Raw genomic sequence first — 25,985 nt, 5'->3', positions numbered from 1 at the left:
CGCGCAGCTGTGAGGGCAGAAAGGCGCGAGGACGGCGGTCACAGCCCCCCTCAGAAGCGGCCTCAGCTGCTGCTGCTCGAGAACTGCCCTTGTGGAGAAAGGCAGCGCGTTTGTGCTGAGGGCAACGAATTTTACAAGGGCTTATTAGAAAATTTAATAAGCCGTCGTCCAGCAGAGCACGCAGCGACTTCAGGCGTGTTTTCCAAACGTGCCCCACTTTCCCTCCTTTTGATGCTTCGGGGCCGATCGTTCAGAAGCGCCGAGCATTCGAGGCCTCCCACCGCTTCCAGCGGGAACTGCAGCTGCTCTGCCCCGCGGAAGGACGAGGCTGAGGGCACCGCGCTGCCACAGCTCAGCCCGCGCCTCGCAGCTACCGCTAAAAGGGCGGCCTCAAAGTTTACTGAGAGCAACGCCTCGAAGCTCCCCCCCTCCCGCCCCCCTTCAGTGTTAGAATAGAACAGAAATAGCCTGAAGAGCTCCAACAGATGGAGGAGGGCTTTTGATTAAAAAATAAATCCTGACTCACGCTTCGGTTTTCTGGAGGTAATAAAAAAAAGAGTGCATGAATATGAATAGCGCCGGAGAGAATGGGATGGAAATAAAGGGAGGGTGTAGGGAAAGGCAGAGCTGAATTGGTTTACCTGCTCCTTTCAGATGCCTGTCAGGAAAATGGTGCCTGTTTTGCAGCAGCACTGATGAAAGAAAACAAGGCCATTAAATGGAGCCACGTGAAGTTTGGTGCTGATGGATGCCTTGCAAGAAACCCTGCGGGCTCAACGATGCTTTAAAATGGTACTTTTACACTCTACCTGTTCATAATTCAAAGTGGTGGAAAGAAACGTCCTCAGCTGAATAGTGGAGTTGCATGGGGAAGTAAAGAAGCTTTTCTCTTTTTTTTCCTCCTCAAGTAAGAATATGAAATACCAACAAAATTAAGCATCTGCTAGTATAGGCTGGAAGTATATCCAAGCAAGTCAGTGCCAAGCATTCAGGCCCCATTTCAACACTGTAGAGCAGGAGGGAAAATGAGTAACTTGGAGCCCTGACTTCTCTGATCTTGCATCAAATCAACCCACAGGGCAAGAGGAGATGCACAAAGCACTCGATAAATAAATAAAGCTTTTCCGAAGAAAAAAGTACTGTGCATTAATGTAGGGCAGTTCTTCATTAAATATCTTTAAAAAACAGCACTCTCGAATTAGAATCAGAGCCTCACAAGCTTCCTTCACCATGGCTATTCTGGCCTTCCCACTGCAAAATAATCACATCATTAGTGGCTAAACATTTGGAACAAGGACAGAACTTGAAACACACAATATGATTAAAACCTACATTATTGCTGATGTAATATCCCAGATCCTATTATTGCTCTTGGGCTGGGAGAAAGAATCTAATTAAACATTTATTTAATATCAAAATACAAACTAAAATATCGATGTTGAACAGTAACTCAACAATATGCCAACGAGCAAATATATATTTTTCACCAAGAAAAACACTTCTTGTTCACAAAGACAGCTCAAATTTCACTTGGAAGTGTGTGCTCTGAACACTGGCATGGCACAAAACCCACCCTGATGTTAAAGCAGCAACTTGAGTGAGCGAGCTGCTGTCCTGCAGTGCCAGCTGCAGCTGAGCTCGCTGGGAGGAAAGCTGGCTGCTGTCAGCTGCATGAATCCTGGCCCTAATGGCATCAAAGCACTACTATTGCTTGTAGTTTGGTCACCATGACAAATACCCATGAGATGTAAATGAAAAGGATTTGCTATGTGACAGTAGTTGTCTAACACCACCAACTCATGTTGCATTTTGTATTAAAAGTCAAGACTTCCTATTAGCTAGTATTTACAACATGCCATAGACATTTATAAAATGGTGACGAAAACAAGTGCAAAACACAATCACTCTCAGAAAACAAGCTGCCTTTTAGTTTCTTATTATAAATTGAGTATCACTATTTAAAAATAATTAATATTTCTAAAAATATTACAATACAGGATAAACATTGCTTTCTCAAGTGTAACAAAAATATGTTTAAAATATAGGTGGCTGTTTGAAGTACAAAATATTGCTGCGTGTAAAGGGTAATGTGGTTGTAAAACTACTATTGGGGGTTTATAAAAATACAAAACATTTGCATTTACCAAGTGCATCATTATATATTAGTGCAAAAAAAAAAAAGCATATTGGAATTCAAGAGAATTGTCAGAGATTTGCAGAGGTACGTAAAACATGGAATCTTTTCAGGGTCATGCGTATCAATCCCAAATCTCTGCTAATCCTTTCCAAGCGATCTTCCAGGGCTTCCTAAAAGGAAACAGTTAACAGAAAGGGGAAAAAAAAAAAGATTTAATAACATACACCAAAATCCAATGATATTCATTGTAGAAAGAAAATGCTATTATTCCTATAGTCAGCTGGTACCCTTCCCAATGTATTCCCTTAGCACCCAAAACCAAGAGCCAGACCTGTAGACTTCTGATTATGTATGTGGATGCATTTGTGGGTTATTGGCTTTTTTTTTTTGTCATGGGCTTTCAAGACTCAGATCAACAACAGTATGATATAGATAGAAATATATATATCTGTATATGATTATACTGAGGTAGATTTCCTGTTATCTTTCAATACTATGAAGTCCAGAGCCTACTTTCATGCAGACTCAAACTTCAGCCATGTTCAGAAAGGAACAACACTCAGTGGTGTTGTAAAATTCTTGCAGTCATTGTATTCATACCCGTTTCAAAACTTAAACTTTCGTCTAAACTACGTAAACTCAGATTCTAGAGGAGCAACTGAAGAGAGCAGTTCGTAGAAGCTTTTTCACCTGATTTAGTCTTGCTTGCAAGGTCATTCTTCCACCAGAACAAGGTATTCGACTCAGAGCAGCCTCAATCTAGTAACAGAAAATACTTCAGCTGTAAATGACAGTTTCAAGTGCCAAAAAGCCTTCCTAACTGCTCTTACAGAGCAAGAGGTGAGGAGTATAGATAACAGATACATGCCCAACATTGTTCTTGAACACTAACTTTTGTTACCACGATACTATGCCACTCAAATACAAAATTAATATATATGAGCAGCTGTTCTCATGGATCAATTTGAAGAGAACAAAAATAACCTTTGTTGTTTGAAAGACTGATTTATAGACATTGTCCATTTAGGAAGAAAGTAAATTTACTCCAACCTTTCCATCCACAGTGTGCTTATGTTAAAGTGATCCTCCTTTACAACGTTAGGGACAGGAAAAGGCTCTAGTTTCAGAGGTAGAACAGGAATGGTAATGCCACATTCCTATGTTAACACTGGAAATCAGATGTGAACTTCAGTCACGCGCTGTGCAGGCATACAACTGCACCATTCACCTCCCATGCAATAACTGTGCACAGTCACAACTTTAAAATAAACATTATTTTTGCCTGTTGCTTTTCTTGAGTCAGCTCATCGAAAAGCCTCTCTGTTTCAGCCAGAGTCTGAATCCTTGGTGTGTATGGGAAGTCCCCCTCACAAGGTGATAGCATTGGTTCACAGTTCTGTGCTCCGCTCCTCTCGTCCCAAGCTGTTGCTTTCTTCATTCCAGTACTGACAGATTCAGCACAGGAGCTGTGTCTGACACCTGAACGCTGCCTTCCTATCAAAAAACAACATTCCTTTTATTTGTTTTGTAATTGCCTATTAAATTATTACTTAAGACAGAAAAAGAAACAAGGAAAGCAGCACTATATGAACTGAGGACAGTGAGCAGCAAAGCCTCGTTAGTTTCCCTTAAGCACTTTTCCCAGAAGAATGCATAACACTCGAATGGGTCATCTTTCAAGTCATCTTTTTAACACAGCATATTTTTTGGTTAACAGCCTCACATAGCGTGCTCATTAAGGATGACTTTCACTGGTACAACGTTTCTAAATATCACCTTGTAGGCTAGTTGTCATGAAAACACTAGTCTAAATAAATACATTAATAAAAGCAAAAGCAGAACATTGTGACAAGAATGACAGAAGTGAGAAAGATTTGGTTCAATCATTGTGGGGAAAAAAATCTTGAACAACTGGCTTTATTATATTTACTCTTTCTATTGCTAAACATTGCATTACAGACAGGAATTTTATTAGTTTGACTGAGTATGCACATCTTAATACAGGCCCCTGTGAGATATGCATTGTATAACTGAGTTAAACACAGGAGAATATATTGCCCTTCTTTCTCAATTCAATTATTTTTGTTTTTCTATTGTGTTTGTGCACACACACAGATACATAAAAATTAAGTGTATGAATAGTATTTCTCAATTTACAGTAATGAGACAAGATACAGATGATTTTCAGAAATTGGACTCCACAGAACAATGTGCCAGCTTTCCATGTTGCAGTAAAAATTGTTTCATCTGGGAGATTAAAGTACATTTTATAAACTTAACAAAAATTACAAGGGACAGTTTTCCCCTCCTTTGGGGGACTGATTACCTTCCGTATCATCGAGTGAAAGAAACTGGAGCTTTTTTCTTGGATTACTATGCTGTAAAGTAGATGCAGGACCAGTTTCCAGGTCATCTAGAAGTATATCAAATCTACAGGACAAGCAGCACACAACAATTAATTGCTAGAAATAGTTTATCAGCTGACATAGTATTTCCCATCTTTCCCTGTTTTGGCTAAATAAGTTATTTATAAAACAATTTCTACTCCAAAGGAATTCCAGGTCTTCTGAATAATGCTAATGGCACCATCCCCTGCTGTACTCCTCTTTGTACATTCTTGTGACTTTCTCCTGGAAGAGGCCAAGCCACCCCTCCCAAACACACTGAGAAGCCCACACAGTGGCCCTCAAGAACCAAAGTGGTGCTACACATTTCTTCTTTGTCACACACTTTAATCTTACAACTAAGCACACTCCCTGAAACTGCATGCCTTCCCAAGCAAAGATCTCTATAGAAACCATAGTTACCTCGTTTCAGTTACCAGAAAATTAAGCTGGTACATCTTCTAACATGCTTACAAATGCCGTAACTAGATACTATTTTCAGCACTGATTTACATTCCCTGATAAGCTGTGTGTGAATACAGACTTACTCCACAAAATTGTTCTACTGTTTTTGTCACTGATCAATGTCACAAACAGCAAACACAACATCTCGCCTCAGTAAGCTCTAAATAAGAGAAATGATGCCAGATTTTTCCTTGCCATGTTTTAAAAAGTAAAACTTTGCTTTATCTATAGAAATTTTCAGGTGATTCACATTTCCCATTACTTTCTAGGGGACCAAGAAACAGCAGGAACAGTCTTAAACCTGCATAAACATACTGCTGCTATTACAATTGTCAGAACACAACTGTATTTGCAAAATCCATACCTTGTCACTGTGTTTTCATTTTTGCTAAGTAAATGGCTAAATCCAGGAGAGAGGTTTTCTTTTGGAGACCGTTTAGGGCTGTATGTCACAGACACTGGCGCCAACATGATCTCTCGCCTTGCTGTGAGAGACAAAGTGTGTTTAAGTACCTGAAATTTCTCCCTGTGCAGTATCTCCCACTTATGTGATGCTTACATATTTAAAGAATGCTTTTCAAAGTGTCTGCATGTTTATTTGAATTATATGAAAAGTACATCATGACACAAAAGTGAGATTTTAATGCTTTCTATGATTTTAGGGGAGTTCCCCCCCCCCTTATTATCTATTAGATTAAAACAGACATCATACCTTTCACTGTTTTTCTTCTAGAACAGACTCCCATTATTTACATACCCTTACTTGCATGTTCTTTCTGTGCAATGCAAACTAAACTTCAGAAAAGCACTTACTTGGAGTATTCGATTTCCTGTTTGATGGAGGAAGAGACGAAGACCTCTGGCCAGAGGGGGAGCTGTATCGTTTGGGTCTCTGTTGGTCTCTACCTTTCTCTGGGGATCGGTTGGCAACAACAGCAGTCTCAACAAAGCCAACGGTTTGACGTCGACTTGATGTTTCTAATTCAAAACGATAGAGTTATTCTTTGATACAAGAAACCACAACCATTCTCCTGCACTCAGCTTTCACAACAACCACACCCAAGACTGCCTCATGCAAACACGTTTGTGCTGCTTTGCTGAAGACTCACTTCAGCTCATCGTTTCCATGAAGCAGATAGTTCAACTAACTTATCAACGAGGCCGTTTTGCAGCATGTAAGGGACAAATGATGTTAAATAATTGTTTAAATGAACAGACAATGGAAAGCTGCACAGCAGCACCTTCTGGCTAAGAAGGCTGGTGTACCTGCTTCAACCAAAACAAGTGTTTACAAAAGACAATGTTTTCCAGTTACAAGGCTTCCCAAAACAGCATTATTAGAATGGTTCAGTGTAGTTCCACAATGCACATGTCAGTACTCATAATAACATTCTGATACAGCACAAGAACAAAAAAAATGGATTTACAGCCAGCCAGAACTTTGTTAAGACTCCCTTAACTGTTTATAAATACTGAGATATTCTTAGAAAGAGAACATCAACCTAACAGCAACTGCTGCATTCCCTCTATTTTAAACAAGTCACTTAGCTACATCATTTTGAATCTTCTTAGGAAGACTCCAGAAATCTGAATGCTTAAAAAAAAAAAAAAAAGGTATGTATTTTATGCCATCACTGAAGTTTGGAGGCCTTAATGCTGAGAACAATGAAACCAAGATACATGCCACGACAAGTCTGAGAATATAAAAATAAACAATTACTGGTTGTTGCGTCATCTTTTTCTGTCTGTGTACCCCAATCTTTAAAAGCTTTTATTTCTTCAAGTTCTTTAAAGGCTTTTATAATTGGTGCTTCTGACATCTCATTGTCCTTCTTTTCAACTGTGTTTGGTGAAGAGTCTTCTTGTGAGGAGTCTTTTTCAGGAGGAGAATGGTACCTTAAAGAATGAGCAGGGGGAGAGATCAAGTTTTTCAGCTTTATGTCAGCTATCCAAATGCAAACTAACAAATAAAATAAAAAGAAAAGAAAAATTAATTTTGAGTTTATAGCTGCCAAAGCAAGATTTTTAGAGTTGGTCTTAATTTCAGCCAGGAACCTCAGAGGACTGTGTTACAGTGAATCCAAGAATCCTAAGTATAAGTTTGGTGATCTGACATTCTAACTAAATACATACTGAAAGCTACTGCTGTTTCCTTAGTACTAGGTTCCTTCGTACTAGAAAGGATGTTGTTTTGTTTTTAAGGAATAGCATCTACAACATTGAGATATTTTTTACAACTTAACATCTTCAGAATCTGGAAATGAGTCTGGTCAATTTGAATAAAATTATGTTTAAGAAATGTTCAGCCTTACATCACAGTGGAGACTGCAGGAAACCAGCTCACCTGGAAGGAATATAGGCTTCTTCTAGTCTGTTATCTTTGGGACTTTCTTGGACTTCCAGAGGCTGGCCAGTGAAGATTGAATACTCTGCTCCTGGTATCAACCACTTTCGCCTGCTGACATCAGGAGCTGCCAACTTGCTGTGGAAGCAAAAAAATTCTAAGTTTTGAAAATATATATTTTTTATATATTTTTTTTTAATGAAATACGAGTTTTTGTTGGTTTTGTTTCCCTCTCCCCTCTCCTCTCTCCCTCACCACAGAGGAATCTAGTTCATAAATACTACAATAGCTCTGAGCAGAAATCTGTGCTTGTCAGTAACTACTAGTGAAGTTACATTGGTCAAAATACTACTGCTCGATATATGCCCATTAACATCTATGAAACACATTACTTTATCATTTTATATTTGACAGTGTCAGTGCTGATGTGGGACAGACACCCAAGAGGTCATAGCTTAGTACCAAAAACAAAGGGGGACAAAGCTATTCGGGTCTTTAAGACATAGCAGCACCAGAACAGAAGAGAGATCAACTTCTGATTTTCGTAACAAATTCACAATCCAAACTACACCATGCATTTTAACTGGACTTCCATACTACTGTCAGCATACCTGTACAAATTATATTTAGAAAAACAGAAAGTAATAATTGGCATTTCAAAATCAAAGACAAAGGTACAAAGAAAACCTCTTCTGTCTAATTGGATCATTTGATTTCTTTAAAAACGATTTTTGCTGAGCTCTAATCAGCTGAGCAACTGAGACCCAGCAAATGCATGCAGAAAGACTAGAGACAGCCTGCCAAATCACACACTAACCGTTTGTTATTCTTCAAATCATTTATTGGCATATGAAGTCTCTGGACTACATCACATGTCTTTAATTCAGTTTAGCCCATGGACTGACATCCTGAACCATGTTTAGCCAAAGGACATTAAAAACACTGCAGGGCACATGACCCATTTTCATATTATAGGTATATTCACTTACTTGGCACAAGAGGTTCTTAGACGACTTTCAGTAATATGACGCAGTTTCAACATATTTTCATGCTCTACCTGCTTGAGCTGAGCTTCGAGTTTTGAAATTGTCCTAATGTAGAAACAGCAAAGATGCAAAATAAGATTATTTAAAAGCCATATTACCTGGAGCTTACTCATTTTTTATTCAGATATTCTGAGCGGAGCAGAAGAACAAGAGTAACTAATTTCTATGTATCCATAAATACATATATAAATATGCACTTGAATTCTAAGCTGAATAAGTTAGGTAACCTAGCTAGAAAGAAGATGACAACTGCAGTAGCAAAAGCTCGAGCAGAAGACTGGCTGGACTAGCTGGCTGACAACAGAGGGGAGGCAACTCCCACTGGAAGAGGCTGAGATTAGCAATTCAGAAAGAACACATTTCTTACAAATAACAAGATTCTTACAGTATGTGCAAAGTAGCACAAAACAACATGAAATGCTTCACACCATGCAACTAAAATTGCAAATCTACAGCCTTTACAATCTAAGAGTAAACATTTGGGCCACAGCCTGTATTTCATGTTTTTAAAGTAGCAGTAAGACATCCACATTTACCTTTTCAAGTCGGATATCTGGGTGTTTGCATCAAGCAGTTTGTTTTCAGTTGCATTTAACGTATCCTACAAAGTACACAGGTAAAAAAGGAACAAGTCTGGAAACTACACCAATGTATACAGAAGAAAAAAGTAACTTCAATCATAAAAATAATACATTAAACATGCCTTTCTATTTGAAGTTACACTAAATGTCTTTGAGTTCACAGTGTTTTGGCTGTCTACGACTGGAACGTAATACATTTGAAACTCCCTCTTCTTCCCTTTGCAGGGGCTCTGAAGAAGCAGCCAGAAGCTTCCAGCAAAAACAAGTGCAAGTTTGATCTTTTCCTAAATACTTAATTCAGTTCATTCTATGGCATATTATGACAGATCTTTACCTGCTTGCTTTTTTTTTAAAGTAATCAGTGCAGACTTACCTTTACCCTTTCGTGTTCTTTTCCAAGGGAATCATATTCTCCTAAAAGCTACAACAACAACAACAAACCATGAGGAGAGTAAACAGAACCAACATTTTTGTTGGGTGCTGTAAAACCATCTGAATTCCTTGTCTAATGCATGCATAAGCATTATGGGGTATACAGAGCGTATTTTAATATTATTTGTTCCATTCTAGTATCTTTTATTCAGAATAGAGGACAGGAGCTACTAAAATATTTATAATTGTCAAATGAGTTATCGTTAAAGAACTGGAAACTGATGAAGCTGAACAACCCAGCAGAATTAATCACTGGCTCTGAGGCTGACTTAGTATTTTGAAATTTTAATTGGTAAAACGGTAAAAAGAAAAAAAAAGTTTGCACAACAAACATCTTTTTCACTTAATAACCATTTTTTTCCAAATCAAACCAGTTTAAACATTCTGTAAAGTCAGTACTAAAGAATCAGAGGAACAATTATTTCAATTCAGACTAAGATTATACATAAAATTAACAACTTGAGTAAGTTGTGCTGACTTCTGAAAGGAATTCAGCTCATTAGAAAGATAAAAAATAACTTATTCTAAAATAACTTTCCTATAGTACCTCTAAAATTCAGATAAACTAACAGTACATAAAGTAAAGTAATAAAATACCTAAGAAAGACTACAGCAAATGTTATCACATCAAGTACATAATTGCTGCTTTAATTGTTTAAAAATACTCATCAAACCTGTAGCATCACCTAATGGGTCGCCTACGAAGCAGTCAACCAAGTATTTCTGCTCTCTCAGATGAGCATTAAGACTTGCCAGGGTTACATTCTGAGTAGCATTACAAAACACCCCCGGACATGCTGCATTCGTTAGATGCAATCTAGCTGTAAACACAGTTTTTTTTAAACTTACATTTTGAAACATCTTATTTTCTTCTTTTAACCTTGTATTTTTATTATCAGATAATTTATAAGCTTTTTCAAATGCTTCCTCTAGTTCTTTAAGCCTTGACTTTAGCCTACTGATGGTATTATCCTTCTCTTTATTGCTTGTTCGCATCTCTTCAATACGTTCTTGCAGAACTTTGGAGGTATTACTAACTCCATAAAAGCGTTCTCTCCAATCTGCCTGAAGAAGAAAAGCAAGATTAATTGAAGTGCTTACCTAGCAGAATTCGATGTCTGACTCTGAAATCATCTAAGTAGAACAAAAGGATACATCTGCTGGTGAACAACGTGAGATATTGCTCATTTTGTTATATAGAAGGAAATGAAATGAAGACTATGCTTCCCAACATAGAAAGATGTTTAAGAGGTGGAACAGATTACTCTCCGTGCATCTAACTTCCATCAGAACAGGACACAACATCCTGCTCTTTGACCAACAGATTTAACTACTCAGTCATAAACAAAGTGGCCCTGACCTAGCTAGGAGGACTTGAGAGGTATACTTACACAAATAATACTTTTGCCCCAGTGCAGAAGGGGTTTGTTTTTAAGCTTTAATGAGTAATCAAAAAGGAAATAATCAGACATTATTATTATTAATTCTGTTTTAGAGTGATTATCAGACTGTATTTTACTATCAAACTGCCTTTGGCTTCTGGAAAGGAATCATAATCATGTTTGCCTATATGCAATCAAGTAAGGAGTATTAAGAAACACAGCTAGGAAAGCCATCCGTGTAACATACTGGCTGATCGCACTACAGAGATACAGGAACACAGATCAGCCTAACAATGAACAGGTGCATTTCCTTACCCTTCTAGTTAAAAAGCAACTTGAATTAATATATGTCACCAGGAACACATACTTACCACTTGCTTTTCTAGCATACTATTCTTATTTTCGAGGGTTTTTATGCGAGCACTCGCTTCATTCAGAGCTGCATCTAGCTGGTCACACCTATTTGGAAGATAAAGATTTCTGTGATTTCTTGAAGTTTTCAAACAATAAAACCACATTTTAGAGCTGCCTTACTTTCCTCAAGCATCCCCACTACTTCTGGTGCCTGGCCTGTAAGCTCCGACCACAGAACCCAGCCATTGCCATGAGCACCCAGCACCTCTGCAGAGGAGGGCTGTGGTGCTGTGCCAGGCAAGCAGCACACTGGGCACACGTGCAGAGACTCCAGATGGCTCTGAGCTCCATAGCCAAAAGCAGCTGAGAGGCACCACTTCCACTTGAGCTAATTGACGACGCTGTGTGATAATTAATGACTGAAATCATATCACAAGCTTCTTGTAACTCGCTAAATGGCTGCTCAGAAGTCACTTTTAATAGATGGAACCCACTAGTGCTAGAAGATGAGTACAAAAGAGTCCCAGCTACCCACAAGCTTTTTCAATTATTCTGAAGGCCATAAATTTTGTGAAGTATTTTAACTGTCTGAATGTCTAATAAATATTTTGGCTGGCAATAATCATACAAAATCACATTGAACTTCTGCAGTAATCACTCAGGCTACACCAAACAGAATGTACAGGTGAGGCACACAGCCTCCAGTAGTAATATTGGGTCAAGGAGCACTGCCTGGCAAACTGCCTTTATAAAACTACCAGTGAGTTTAAGACTTTCCCTGTAAGAAAGATGAAGACTTGCGATGCTCACCAGCATGACAGGCAAACACCATCTCACAACACTGATCCTTCCATTACAAATTGTTTATGACTACCTCAGCCTGCCAGCTTTTGTTAAGCAAAACTTGTCCTGCCTTCAGCAGAAGTCAGGTCCAACAAAGCCTGTGGTCAAAACATCACACTTGCTGCCTTAATTATAATTTTAAACTAATCCTGAACTGATGCATGAAGTAACATAAAACGTATGTTTAATAGTAAAATATTAGTATCACAAATGCATGACACATTCAGAACTGAGGGACAACAAACACTTCAAGATATTCTAAACAAGCATACATAGCTTTTAAGGTAGAAATAATATCCTGAAACAGAGGCAGAAGAAACAGTACCTGTCAGCAAGATTTTGATTGATTTCCTTCAGGTCTTCAGAAGCAGCAGCTTTATGGCTTGCCTCTAGCTGCTGTTTTAAGCTATGTATCTCAGCATCATAGTAAGCTCGTAGATCAGCTATGTGTCGAGCATGTTTTTCCCTCAAGTTCTGCCTAATCCTATATTCAAAAATAAGAACAAAAACAAGTTTCCAGCTATCAGCACAGCCATTTGCTGCCAGCCGTATTCATTCAGACAAACACAGCACACAAATATGTCTTACAGAGCTTTGCCACTGTCACATTAAAGCAAAGAAAGCTTAGTCATCTAAAGCAGTGGCACAGGCAGCTAAGGCTTGCACAGAAGTATTCACATTCATAATACAAAGCTCGAGTCTGTCTTCTCTCCTCTTCTACTCTCTAGCAAATATGTGCGTAAAATTTAATATGCAAATTCACAAATTAACTGCCTTAAAACCATGACCCACTGCATAAGCCCTTGAACAGATATACTGTATCTGCTCGTCTGTATGCAAATCAGTAGCTTCAGTACTGATTGGTATTTGTTTTTCCTAAGCATAGTAATTCTGTGCTTCTCTTGCCATTTGACTCTAAACACAGTCAAAACCAGATTCAACACAGAAATTTGAAATTCTCTACCTAAATTAACTCCCTCATACAGCCTGAGGAACGAGCATGTATTTTTTACTTTTATATATAAACAGAACTAATAAAGGCATTAAAACAGAAAATGCATGGAGCTAACTCCCTCTACTTCAGGGAGAAAGGGGATGTGGGGGAGGGGGGGTGAGCAACACACAGCTGTGTTCTAAGCTTTGAACTCGACTTTTTAAAAAGGAGAACAAACAAAACAAGAACTTACTTTGACATTACCACAGGATCCTCAGCAGACGTCACTGAAAGACCGTGGTCTGGTAAACTATTGTCACCACAGCGAGTAACAGAGGATGGAGTCAGAGTCAGTGTTTCTTCCTCCTCGGTGTTTACTAAAATGTCACTGCTAGCATCAGCATATGCCACTGGAAAGGGAGAGCTGGCCTTGTCTTCATTTTGGATTGGATGATTTTTCCAGAAGTCCAAATGCACAGCTCTGCTGCTGGGAGGATGCTTTGGAGAATCATCAAACTGAGACAAACTGCTTGTCTGTGAAAATGAGTCTGTGTCACAATGACTCGAAAATCCAGGATCTGCCATAGAGTCTGGAGAAAAAGGAGTACTCTCTTCAGGAATATTGAAAAAACAATGTCCTGGATTCTGTTGACCTGGTTTCATATGCAGGGTTGGGTCCAATGTCAAGATCTAGGAAATAAGTTATAATGCTAAAAAAAAAAAAAACCCAAATGTTTTAACTTTTGTTCTTGCAAATGGATTTACTCTGAAGGCATTACTCATCCACGTAATATATTGCAGGAATTATATTGAACATTACTACAATTATTTGATATTGACAAGCAACTGCAGAGGAGATGTGTAATGGCTTAGAATATGGCATACATACTCAAGTCTGCAACTTATTGCTATTGGAAACTCAGGAACAAAAGACACATCTAGCATCTGTAGCTGTCCAGAAAACTTCCAAAATTTCAGTTCTAGGTATAAAAGAATTAGGATGTCTGTTTGCAGGCTGAAACAATAACTTTATACAGTTACTAAAATTGCTTCATGGATTACATAAACAAGACAGCCACACATGCAAACAAAGACTGAAGACAATATCCTGGAAGTGGGTATAGAAATAGGTTTCTTAAAGAATAGTTCTACAGGCTATGTATATTCAGTTTTATGGGTAGAATGAACTTGTCTTGTAGGTAGCAGTAAGAAAACCCTGCTTCTGCAGCTGCAGTTGCAGGTGCATTTCATCAGCTTTGGCAGATCTGCCCTTGCACCATCTTCAAGGTTGTGCTGCAAAGGTGCTTGTTCATCCACAGTATTCTTAGAGGATCTTTTCAGCTGGATCATTTCCCAATCTCGTTCATCATACAGCTGCAAAAATTGCTGTTCCAGCATAACACTGGAGGTGGCAGCAGGTGCCAATTAATGGGAAAGCAGCCATAACCTACCTTATCTTCAAACTGAGATGTGAAATATAGAGAATAACATTACCTCTGGTGGGTGACTTGTCTGAGAAGAAGGCATAAAATTCATGTCTAGCAGCTGGTTGTTTTCTCTTTGTCTTTTATGATAAATATCCTTCAGTGATGATGGCTTCATTTCATCAGCAGAAGACAACTTAAACAGGCAAAATTTGTACATCAGTCTTTCTGAACACAGTCCTCTATCCCCATTTAAGTAAGTAATCTTGGGGGGGCGGGGGGGGGGAGCTAACGAAACAGCTCAGAATGGAGACAGGCTCTATCCACTGCATCTAATTTAAATACTGTTTCTAATGAGGCAAATATGCCTTTAATATACTAGTCAGTCTCTGTTTGTATCTTACACCATTTCTTTTAGATAAAAGAAGATCAGTAAATTTTAAGTGAAGGTAGCTGGGGAAAATGAATAATGAAGGAACAGAATATGAGACAGTGGGAAAACAAAGGGGGTTTCACAGAGAACTTCACTTTAGGAAGGCTGATTCCACTGTAGAAAAGAGCAAAGATGACAAACAAATGTAAGACAACTCCTAAAACACGTGCAAAGTTTACCTGATCTGGTGATACTTTAGTGGAGAAAACATCAGCGAAATCGCTTCTGAAGTCCTCAGGTAAAGAGCGGTACATGTCCTTCACATCCAGTTTCCAGTATGAAAGTCCTGATGAAAAGAATCATTGGGGAAAAAAGTTACTGATTTCAAGCTCACAGATCAGGAATCCCAAAAAGCATTAGTAGGATGTTACCCTGCCATGAAGTACTAGTTATTTGCATCCATTGCTTAATGATTTTATGAAGTATTCGTTAGCAGAAGTTACAGAAGTCTCAAACCAAAACAGAAGCAATATACATAATCAGTATTATATCACACAGCATCACTAAGCTAAGGTATAAATTTGTGAAAATACATGGATATACTCTTGGGCATTCAAGTTTTATCCTCATTTACCACAAACTGCCATATTTCTAACAGTTCCTGCATAGCACTTAAAATTCACATTACCCAAGGAATAATTCTAGACAGACATTTGATGTTACAAACTCTTCTGTTTGGTGCTCAACCACACTCCATAGCACACAAAGAGACAGCCTACCAGGACCGAGAGACTGTGTTTATTCACAGCTATTGAATCACGCCCTTGGCTTACAGGAATTCTGCTTCTATTATCATGCATTCCTGTGATAGATAAACAAATGATACTAATATCTTAAAAGATCATTTTGTCTCCCACCATGACTTCAACAAGAGTTATGTTACAAAAGTGTGTTAAATACAAAACTCAGCCTTGGAACACTGAGGAGTTGGAACAATTTTTTTCTTCCATGTCCCAAATCTGCCAGCAGCAATGCACAGTTTGAAACAAGACTAAGAGCAGCAGAATTATACTGCACTAAAAATTATCAGCGTCTCAGTGCTCATACATTCCTTAGCTCCCCACAGCTATTGGAGGTGTGCTCCAGTGAGAGTTCTAAAAACAAAGAATTCAACAGAAAAGGAATTTCAAGTACAAGATATTGACTATACCTGATGCTTCAGATACTACAGAATTTGGGCTTTCAGTTGGCTGATTGAGGTAAAAAGCATAAGGTGGCAAAGCAACATTGGCAGAGTCTGTCTAAAATAGAAAGGAAAAACAAGTTTATAACAAAAACTGCACAGCAAGGAAAAAACAAAAAAGGGTATAACTAAAAAAACTGAATGTAAATGTTGTTAAATCATTTTAAAAATAGGATTACATTTAATTATGCATCATAATCCTAACCTATACAATTTGTATTCGGGGCAGTCGCCACCAAAAGGGGAACCAAGCTAAGCCATGTAATTCAATAATACTGATATTTTCCAATTCACATGCCAGGCCACTTCAGAGCATTCCTGAGTTGAAGTGTTACACAAGAACACATCTCAACCTCCCTGCTCCCCAAGAGGCACATTAAGGGATGACTTATCAATAAAGTGTTACTCTGTCCTCATCCTAAGACTGGAATTTCTTACAGTCAGCTGCTATGACTCCACCTACCACAAATCAAATATTGCCTATCATCATAGATAGACAAGATACTTCATCCCCCCTAACATAGTGCATATTCTCCTTCCCTTCACTCCAGACTTTCTAAGCAGTCTCCCCAGACAATTATAGAAGCAATTTTGACAAAATTGGGAGCAATACATGGAAAAAAAATACACGTAACTTAAAATTTGCGACAATTCTCCTCTTCAGTGGTCCAAGGAAGAAACATCATTGCCATTATGTGCTGATACAAGAGCAACTGACTAATGGTACCTTGCTTTGAAATGCTCATCTCACGTTGCTCTTCTCTACCCTACCTAGGGCTTTTTGCTCCATCACAGCAGCTTCGAAGACATGCAACTTGGCAAACTCATACAGCTCAGAGAACTAAAGTAGGACTGTAACCACTGAGTTAATGAAATTAAGTACATTAAAAAAAAAGCCTAAAGCTTTTCATCATTTTCCATGAAGTAGATTTTCACCTCAAGGCTATTTCATCCCTTTTAATGTTTTTATTTAGGTATTCTCCTTTGCCTAAGGAGGGAAAAAGGAAAAATGTAAGAATTCAATTGCTTCCCCTTCAAAGGAACAAAAAGATAGAGGTTTATTCGAGATCTGAGTTTCTGGCACTGATTTCCTCAGGCACCCTCCTGAAGCCAAGAGGGAAAAAAAGAGACAATCCACAGCAGTAATTAGACTCTTGGTTTGAAATATCCCCTTAGAGGAACGTCACATTTCCACTGACAATTGAAGCAGACTAGAAAGAGCAAATCTAAACAGCTACTCTTACCCTTTCTGGATCACCCTCAAAGTGACCACAGGAACAAAAACATACCCTGCCTTGAGCAAATGATTCATATTTTCTAGTTCTCCTATTCTCTTGTAGGTGGAGCCATTCACAGTTTCAGGAATTATTTCCTTAAAATAGCATAAGGAGAAAGTCTTGTGATGATTAATATGCTCTAAGTAATCCCAGAGCTTCACAGTTACACATACGATGAATGTTTGGACAATTATGCTGTATCATATCCTTTAAGGTCAGAAATGTTTTATGTGGTTAAACTTCTATCCCCAAAATAATCAGATTTGTGAACACATAGAAGGAAATGGTCTGAGAAGAGGCGAAGGGATACAACAAACTGGAACTCCTCTCACTTGGGGGGGCACCATAAGTTACCACCATCTGAAGATTCAGTCGAGAATGTGACTACCATCTCTGTAAGGAAATAATATCTGCCACCAAGACAAGCTAAGACAAAAACAAGGCAAGGAATATAATAATGACAACGTTAATAAGTATAGGATGACCCAAGGAGTAAACTCTGCCCACGAGAACTTTAGACGTGAATGGGAGCGCTGCTACTCCAATGCTTAAAACTAAGTATGAAAGCATATGCTGAATCAGAACACACAACTCTAAAAAAAGAATCTGAGCAACAAGAGTAAAATTAAAAATTAAAACTAAACTTAAAAAAAGACTTACATTCTCAAGCAGTGATTTCTTCGCCTGCTCATTTCCTTGCATAGAGTTCACTTGTACTTCTTCTGTGTTCACTCTTTTTGGTTGGTTTTGTTTCAACTTTTGTGCCCATGATGTTAAAGATTTACTGGATGACAAGCAACACACAAACATACCATAAATATATATTCCCCTCTGTAATGGAGGAATAATCCCTCCAGAAATCAATTTCAATAGAAAGGAAGAAGAAAATATGGTATTATAATCTATATTGTATGTTGAGATAACACACCCTCAAACCCAAACCTCTAAAAGCAGGATCTGTTTCATGACATACTACCAAAACACAAGTTCATCTTTACCACCCTCCATTCTTCCAACAATGAGGAAGCTTTATCTTCACAAAATACTATCAAGGATTCACAGACAACGTGCTGTCCATGTGAACAGAGCAGAACAAACAAACTAAAAATAAATCAACCAAACAGGAAAAGACACACAGTAAGAAAACTCACAAAGTACTACTGCAGTGCATGCATACAAACTAGCAAAGAAGGCTGGGTACAATAGCAAAATGCCATGTAAGGATAGTAATCAGCACCTAAAATTCTAAGTGTTTGCATAGTGTCCTATCTACACTGCATCTCAGCTTGCATTTACAGTAAGAAGCAGACTTTATTTTCCCCCAAACACGCCAACAATAGATAAGCACTACACATGCAAATATGCATCACCTAGAAATGTCAAGCTAAAGAAATGTATTTGTCTACTAAGCATAGGGTTTGGGGGGATTTTTGTGCAGATTTTTCTTCTAATTCTTCTTACCATCAAGATGCTCCATTCAATTCTTAAGTGTTTTTACTTACTAACAATGGGGACTGTATAAAAAAATTAACAAATTTGGAAAGTTTACTACTTACCTGTTTTTTTTCCTGCACTGAGCTTCATTCACCTTATGTTCAAATTCAGCAGGAAAACCTACAGCGTCATTCCTTCCTGACGAACAGTTCTCTATTTGTTTTGATAGAAGTTCTCTTGTATGTTGAATGCTGCCCACAGCTGCATTACTCTGCAATACTGCTGCATCACCCTGTCCTTGTGAAGTGCTCTCCATGCAGTCTGTGCACTTGGTAACATCATTAGATCTGCCAGTGTTCAGTTCGGAGGCAGACAGGGTGCCGTACCCACTATTCATGGAAGCATCATTTGCAAGACATCCCTGATATGGATCAGATGTATTCGGATGAAGTTCGATTTCATTAGATCTAAGTTGATTGACAATGCATTCATTTCCTTCAGAGACTTCAGAATGCATCCCCATTTGACTTTCTAGTGACAAGAAGGCATCTGTAGACTTCCCAGGCAAACTCCTGCTCTTGCCAATGCCCCAATTGCTGGTCTGCAATTTCACTAACTGCCTTATTTCATCCTGAATCAGCTAAAGAAAAACAAAAGGCAGAATTCCCATGAGATCATGCTCTAAGTCACATTTATATTTTGATGTAATTTCAATTCACGTTACTAGTGAAAGAATTGGAGTACTTATTTCAAATAATTCCTATTTTTCAATGAGTAGACATCTCATGCATGTAGTAGATAATATGCATACTGTGCATAACAGTCAAAGGTGAATGGTAACAACCCCCAGTTCCAAGCAGTGAATTACAGTTCTCAGCAGTCATTTATCAGAGCAAAAAACAGTGCATGCACATATTGGCTGCATGCCTTTAGAACACCAGTTATCCACCAGCCACCTAAAGAAATACAAGTCATCTGGGTATGCCATGAGAAGTGGATGAAGTCTTCGGCTAAATTTAAGTCCAAAAGAATTTATAATTTGGATTTACAATTTTAAAGATTGCAAGGATGCTTTAATGGAAATATAAACCATTACTCTGTTACACTAATAGGAATAATGTACCTCTGTAAGATTATTTACATAAAACTTGGCTTCAAAATAACTGATTGGTTTGGCATCTGAGAGTGGAGCAAACCTATGAGATCACTTGAAGAGATCTAACAGGTTATTTGGTGTGCAATGCCTACACAGAGCTATTTTAGTGTATTAGATGGTGGGGTGGGTATGGGTTTTTGTTGTTTGGCTTACAGTTCTGCAGTGTTATACTGAAACAACTAAATTTCTGGCAAGGGCTACAAAAAGCCTTCGTGCCAGTGTCCATGGCGGTGCCCTTTGCCAAGGAAGTTGCCAACATAATAAGAAAGGCTTAATTTCAGAGAAACCACATGTAATGCTAGTCAGAATGAAGCTCGGCATGTCTGACAGACTTGCATTACAATCAACTCAATTTCAGCTCAGTCTTTCAATGAAAAAAAGAAAATCAGGGATGAAGTTTCTGCCATCATGAAGGTTTTTGGTGATTTCGGTCACAACTGCAGCAGCCATTTGTGACTTAATTCTGTGATTTAACTCTATTGAAAAAGGATGGGGAGGGAGAAAAAAAAGGGAAGAAAGAGCTGTTGGGAAAAAAAAAAAAGATGAGATTCTCTGCTGACATTTAATGTTTGTCACTAAGGGTTATTAATTTTGTCTATTACTCTTATTAGAATGTGTTGAATTTCCTGTTTTCCACTAGGTCACCTGCATACTGGTTTGTTAGGAATAGCTCCATCTGGTTTATAATACAACTGAAATTAAATTATAGTCATTAATCTTTGTATTTAGTGTGGTAATTCACACAGCTGCTAAGTCCCTGCTGATACCAAAATCTAAACTCTTCCAGAGGTATCCTTTCCTATTAATAAAGACAAAAAACAACAAAGCCAACACATTAGTCAAGACTACCATAAGCAACACGTGAATCAAACCACTACATTCAGAGGGAAGAAATACAGGGTAAGGAAACACTGGTGAGACAAAACCAACAGAGTGGGAGAGGAAAGAAAAAAAGGCAGAAGGGGAGAAACAGGAGATAGGATAAAAGGACAGTACCTCTTGTTAACTCACTTCAGGAACTGTTGGTTACTACTAGCGTAGAGGGCAGAAGGGGAGGGAAAAACAGCAACCAAAATGATGAAGACATTAAGTATTATGTATTTACACAATGCTGTCTCTTATATATATATATATATATATATATACACACATTTCTTCTGGCTTAATTTATAATTATGCTTCTGCAAAAATGTGAACCATCATGTGGGACAATTTTCATTCTCAGAAAGGAGAATGGTGAACTAAAAGGTGAAATAGGTGTTCAGCTATTACAGCAAATGCTTTTTCCTATGCTATACATTGTCGAGATGAGGAAATCGCATTTTCTGGTGAGAAGAAAACTGCACTGCCTCAAGATTCAAAATGATACAGTAACTAAAAAGAGCTTGTGCCCAAAACGTCCAGTTATCACGAGGGCATTCAAAATCATATGCTTGTGAAGACAGATAAATAAGCCAAGAAATTTCACTGCTGAAATGGTTCCCACCAGTTACATTTTTAATTAGCCATGACTACCTCAAATTTTCATCCTGTAAACTGGCAATCCAGATATCCACTACCAGCCTGAATTACAGGCCCAGCACATTCATGGGAAAGGCTGGGAAGTGCCAGAGGCCAGACTGTAGGGAAAGGAAGAAAAAAAAAAAAAGAAACATTCAGCCTAACCTATCTACATGAATAAATCTTTACTTACTTGGATTTGATGGTGGAACTGTTCTTGCTGGGCAACTATTTGTTCCTGGCATTGTTTCTCTACCAGTCTCAACAGCTGTAGCCACCTTGCCTATTTAATCACAAAGTAAAACAATTAAAGCGTGATCATGTTGCACCTCTCACCTTTCACTCTAGCTACACAATGGTTTTGAAATATTATACTTCTGTGCTAGGCATCATACAAACTTTTCACAACAGCACTGTGGCTGTGTACCCCACAATACATGCAGTCCCCTATTGCCTCAGTCAAAGGAGACGGTAATAACACATCCACAGAAAGAAAAAGATCCTTCTACACAGAAAGATAGTACGTGTCTGCCATTAAGTTTGATTAAAAAAAAATTCAATACGAGAAAGGAGTTATTCTACTTAAGTTGAATGACTTAAAAGCAGAAACAGACAGCAGGAAAGTACAGCCGAATTTTTGTAATGTTGAAGCCTAGGACAGAGAACACAGACACAGACATCTACATTCTTTCCTTGGATCTGTTAAAGAGCACCAAATTAAGCATCTGTCAGAAGACATTTTATTGGACCACAGCCAGAAAGCTCAAGAATTCTGCAAGAATAAGCCCGTGGTGTGGAAACTTGATGTTCCCTACGGAGGCTAAAAATAATGATCAAATATAAATTAAAAGAGGGAAAAACATGTAAAAAAGGGCTTGAGCAAATTAGCTTACTGTACATAAATAACTACTTCTGTGTTCCTACTCTGAAAAACTAATAATCTACACCTCTTTACAAACTAAATGAAGAAATGATACAAGGGAAACAGAGACATTTTTCGAAGAAAAAAAAAAAATCAACTCATTTCCAGGATCACTTCAGACTTCAGCTTGAAGTGCTGCAGTTTTAAAGGTTTAAAGTTTTTAGTTCAAAAAACTTGGAATCCTTATCCTAACACTGAAAAGAAAACATTTGCACCAGTAGTGTTACTGCAAAACACTCATACATGAGACAAAAAGTCACAACAAAATCCATCTATATGACCACAGCATAGTAAGTGGATTTGCCCCATTAAAGGACACTTACATAATCCCTTACTGCTAAACACTACCACTGTAAGATCTGTCTTCCAAAATGCAGAGCTGATACATTAATACAGTCATTTCTATTTCAATAAACCTTAACAAGTACCTCACAGTTCTTCACAGTTTCAGAGTCAGCATTCCCACTGTGCTCAATATCTCGCATGTAGGAGGAAAGCAGCTCAACAGAAGCAGCAACTAAGGAGGACCTGGTATTCCCTGAGTAACCAGAAACTCCACTGGGATTGGCCGAGGGACTCCTAGTGAAACACAAGGAAAAACACTTCAATTATTTACTGCGGCAGCTGTCTGACACAGTGGCCACAATGACGCTACAGAACCATCAAAGAATTACGTGCTTAATTTACACTGTGATCCTAATCACGCTGAAAAATAAAAGTGATGTGTTCATAAGAATGAGGATGCTCAAGAAAATGCCAAACTGCTGTGAAACAGTGAGTTACAAACTTCAGCGCTACAGCCTCGTTTTGAGAAGCTGCACCGGTAAGCAACTTGCAGTTCTTACAGCAAGTCAAAAAGAACCTCTCCTGATCTGACACGTGGGCCACTACTCTGTATTTGACCTCCTTATTCAGTGGAAATACCTCAGGCACTGAATGGAAAAACAATTCCCTTTTTCTAAGGCACTGTATTCTACAAATGACTTAACATACTACACGGTCTTTACAAAGAATAATCCCTTCTAACTTGGCCAAGAGTATTTCCCCACTCCTCCACTCAAGGAGACGTGAGGCAACAGAAGTTAATAAGTTTTTAAGGATGATTTCGCACTTCTTTCAATGAGGCTTTTCTCATCAAGCATTTTATCTGCAATTGTAAAAAACCTGAAATATATTGCAGTGCCACCATGGTAACAATGTTAGCAAGCACACCATCTACACAAAGCAAAAATATCAAAAATGTTAGGAATTCCTCCATCGTATCACTACCTGTTACAATTCAAGTTACAAACAGAGCCGTGGGTATTGCTGACATCAGAGTCTGCAGAAGATGAAGAGATCTGTTGCACAGCATTCACCGAATCATGACTTTCCATATCTTAGATCCAAGTATGATTATACCCTGCAAACGTAAAGAAGTAAATATCACTCTCCTATTAAAAATAAATTAATAAAAATGACTTTGCAGAATTGGATTGAAGAGGCAGTTCTTTCAGTCAAACCACCCCAGAACACGCAGCATTCCAAGAACTTTTCTCCCTTGCCCCAATCTGTGCTTGCTAAGGTTGCTATTTAGTCAGTACTGCATTTGCTGTGATTCTTACAAGTCTAGAGGAGATTCCCACCACACAAGACAGGGCTATAAGGAGGGGAACCGAACCAAAACACTGCAGGTAGAGCACAGGTGTGTGGGTTTTGTGGGTTTGTTTCAAATCTGGGGCTCCACAGACAGTTTTTGAGCCTTCTGTGGAGCGCAATTAAAAGGTAAGGGCCTATTCTCAATCCATTAGAATCCATGGAAGAGGCTCTGTGCCCTTCCCAGGAAACAGAATCAAAACTACTGAGCTAGACTGCAGCTGCTCAATTTGAGCATAGATGGTTGCATGCTTGATATTAGGCCCATTTTTTCTTTTTTTCCCCCCCACACAGAACGCTTGTTTCATTATTACTGCATCACATTAATTCAAAAAGCATTACAACTGCTTGAGATTTTTTTTTAAACCAATTAAGCAAAAACCCAAATCCCACATCATAAATACACATATAAAAAATACTTGTGTTTTGGCCTTGCAGCACTCCAAGCAGCAGTTTACAAGAATAGCAGCATTAAGTATGCCTCCAGTTTCCATATGTTCATCAAGAACAAAAAACCTGAAATACGTACATTAATCAGTTGTTCTACAGTGCTTACTTCAGCATCTCCTGTGCCCTAGTGAATCCATCCCATGCCCTAACACTGCAGAAAAACCTTATGATCATTTTGTAGAAGAACAAAAGGAGGCATTAAGAAACGTCATCCTAGCAGCCTGTGGTAATACAGAGAATAAATCCCCGTTGCCTTGCAGCAGCCCAATGCCTTCAAAGCTCAGCCATTCTTTACGGGGTTTACAAGGACACGCTGCTGACTTTCATGGATTTAAGCTTCCATTATTTGTACGTACAGCAGCACATCTCACACTGATAGCTTTGGAAGCGTAAAAACTCATTTCTACCAAAAAGAAACTGCTGGACAACTGTCCAATTAATCTGTTCTACTGCTAAAGCGAAGCAGGCCACAGTAAAATGCTTTGTTGGCAGATTGCTACTTGAACTCCTCAGAGTACAGCTTAAAATGCAAGAAGTGGAAGGAAGTTATCACAGATACACACATCCCTTTGACAGAGCTTCCTGGGATATATGGAAGTGAAGGGGAAAACATCATTTCTTCTTTCTGCCACAGCCAGGAGCACGGAGGACATGAAGGTTATCATGCAGAGAGGTGCAGCTGAGGTGGGGGGGGGGGGGGACTCTCTCAGACACCCCAGGCTGAGATCACGGGTGCTCTATCTATCTCAGCAGATGGGTGGGCCTTAGCTGTGACACTAACTCGTTTCATAACCTCATTAGAAGCCTGCCCGCAGTAAATACATATAAACATAAAGGGAGTTCTAACAGGGCCGAGAAGCAGCTCAGGTGTCACCTACTGTTTCCATAGCACAGCATAAGCCTTCATTCTGCCAAGCCCCCGCACGGAGAAGGAGGATTAAGTTAGCCGGGAGGCATCTAACTCACCAGCGTGGCTCCAGATGACAGCACAGCCCCGGGCACCGCGGCCCTGCCCCGCTCTCCGCACAAAGCGCCTACTGCCGGGCCCTCCGTCGGACCCCCGCGTCCCCCTCACAGTGGCCCCTCTCTCTGTCCCCTCAGGGTCCTGCACCCCCTCTCACCACCCAATAAGTGCCCCATTGTCTCCAGCGATGCCCCATTCCCTCCCCCTCCCCCGCCGCAGGCCCTGAGACCCCGAGCCCCCCCGCACCCTCACCCGCCGTGGCCCCTCGGGCTCCGTCCCCTCACGGCCGAGGGCCCCCCACCCCACCACCACTCCGCCTCTCCTCACGCCGAAACCCCACCCCCGCGCTGCCATTGGCTACTGCCCCTCGCGTTCCGGGATGTTTGACGGCGCCGCCGCCTCTGATTGGCTGGAAGCACTGCCACTCTGCGAAGAAGGGGCGGCGTGGTGCAGGCGGCCTCGCGGCACTGAGATGCAGCCAAGCGCGGCGGTGCTGCCGGACTCTCACCTCACCAGCTGCCCTCAGGGCTCATCCGGTGCCTACCCGCATTGCTAGGAGCCCTCCGGAAGGCGTCCAGAAGCGGCTTTGCTCGGGAACCGTTCAGCGATAAACAAGCGCGGCTCCCTCCTCCTCCCCGGCGATTGGCGGCCCACTTTCGAACGCGATGGGGCGGGGAGGGGCGCTGCGGCGAAGAGACCACACGC

General features: G+C 39.5%; 1 protein-coding gene across 8 annotated transcripts; it reads right to left on the bottom strand.

The window, feature by feature from the left end:
- Positions 1-1,389: 1,389 nt before the first annotated feature.
- MPHOSPH9 (M-phase phosphoprotein 9) lies at positions 1,390-25,932 on the bottom strand. Of its 8 annotated transcripts, none has more exons than XM_046901233.1 (24): positions 25,789-25,932; positions 23,501-23,633; positions 22,660-22,810; positions 21,503-21,592; positions 18,776-19,293; positions 17,880-18,003; positions 15,910-16,000; positions 14,939-15,045; positions 14,397-14,522; positions 13,156-13,592; positions 12,294-12,452; positions 11,143-11,230; positions 10,239-10,454; positions 9,331-9,378; positions 8,913-8,977; positions 8,320-8,421; positions 7,331-7,468; positions 6,707-6,882; positions 5,800-5,964; positions 5,351-5,471; positions 4,464-4,567; positions 3,420-3,631; positions 2,828-2,896; positions 1,390-2,307 (listed from the first exon to the last, which is right to left on the bottom strand). In XM_046901233.1, the coding sequence occupies exons 2-24, from the start codon at positions 23,605-23,607 to the stop codon at positions 2,206-2,208; spliced, it is 3,516 nt and encodes a 1,171-aa protein (XP_046757189.1). In that variant the 5' UTR covers positions 23,608-23,633; positions 25,789-25,932; the 3' UTR covers positions 1,390-2,205. The 8 variants fall into 8 exon arrangements, 7 of the variants coding, with proteins under 7 accessions (XP_046757189.1, XP_046757190.1, XP_046757191.1 ...); XM_046901234.1 differs by having other exon boundaries at positions 25,825-25,932; XM_046901235.1 differs by lacking the exon at positions 25,789-25,932 and adding an exon at positions 25,533-25,578.
- Between the last annotated feature and the right edge of the window lie 53 nt (positions 25,933-25,985).

This window comes from Gallus gallus, chromosome 15 (genome assembly GCF_016699485.2).
Source record: "Gallus gallus isolate bGalGal1 chromosome 15, bGalGal1.mat.broiler.GRCg7b, whole genome shotgun sequence".
Taxonomy (NCBI): domain Eukaryota; kingdom Metazoa; phylum Chordata; class Aves; order Galliformes; family Phasianidae; genus Gallus; species Gallus gallus.
Note: the sequence above shows the minus strand (reverse complement) of the source record. Positions and strands in the feature narration are given on the sequence as shown.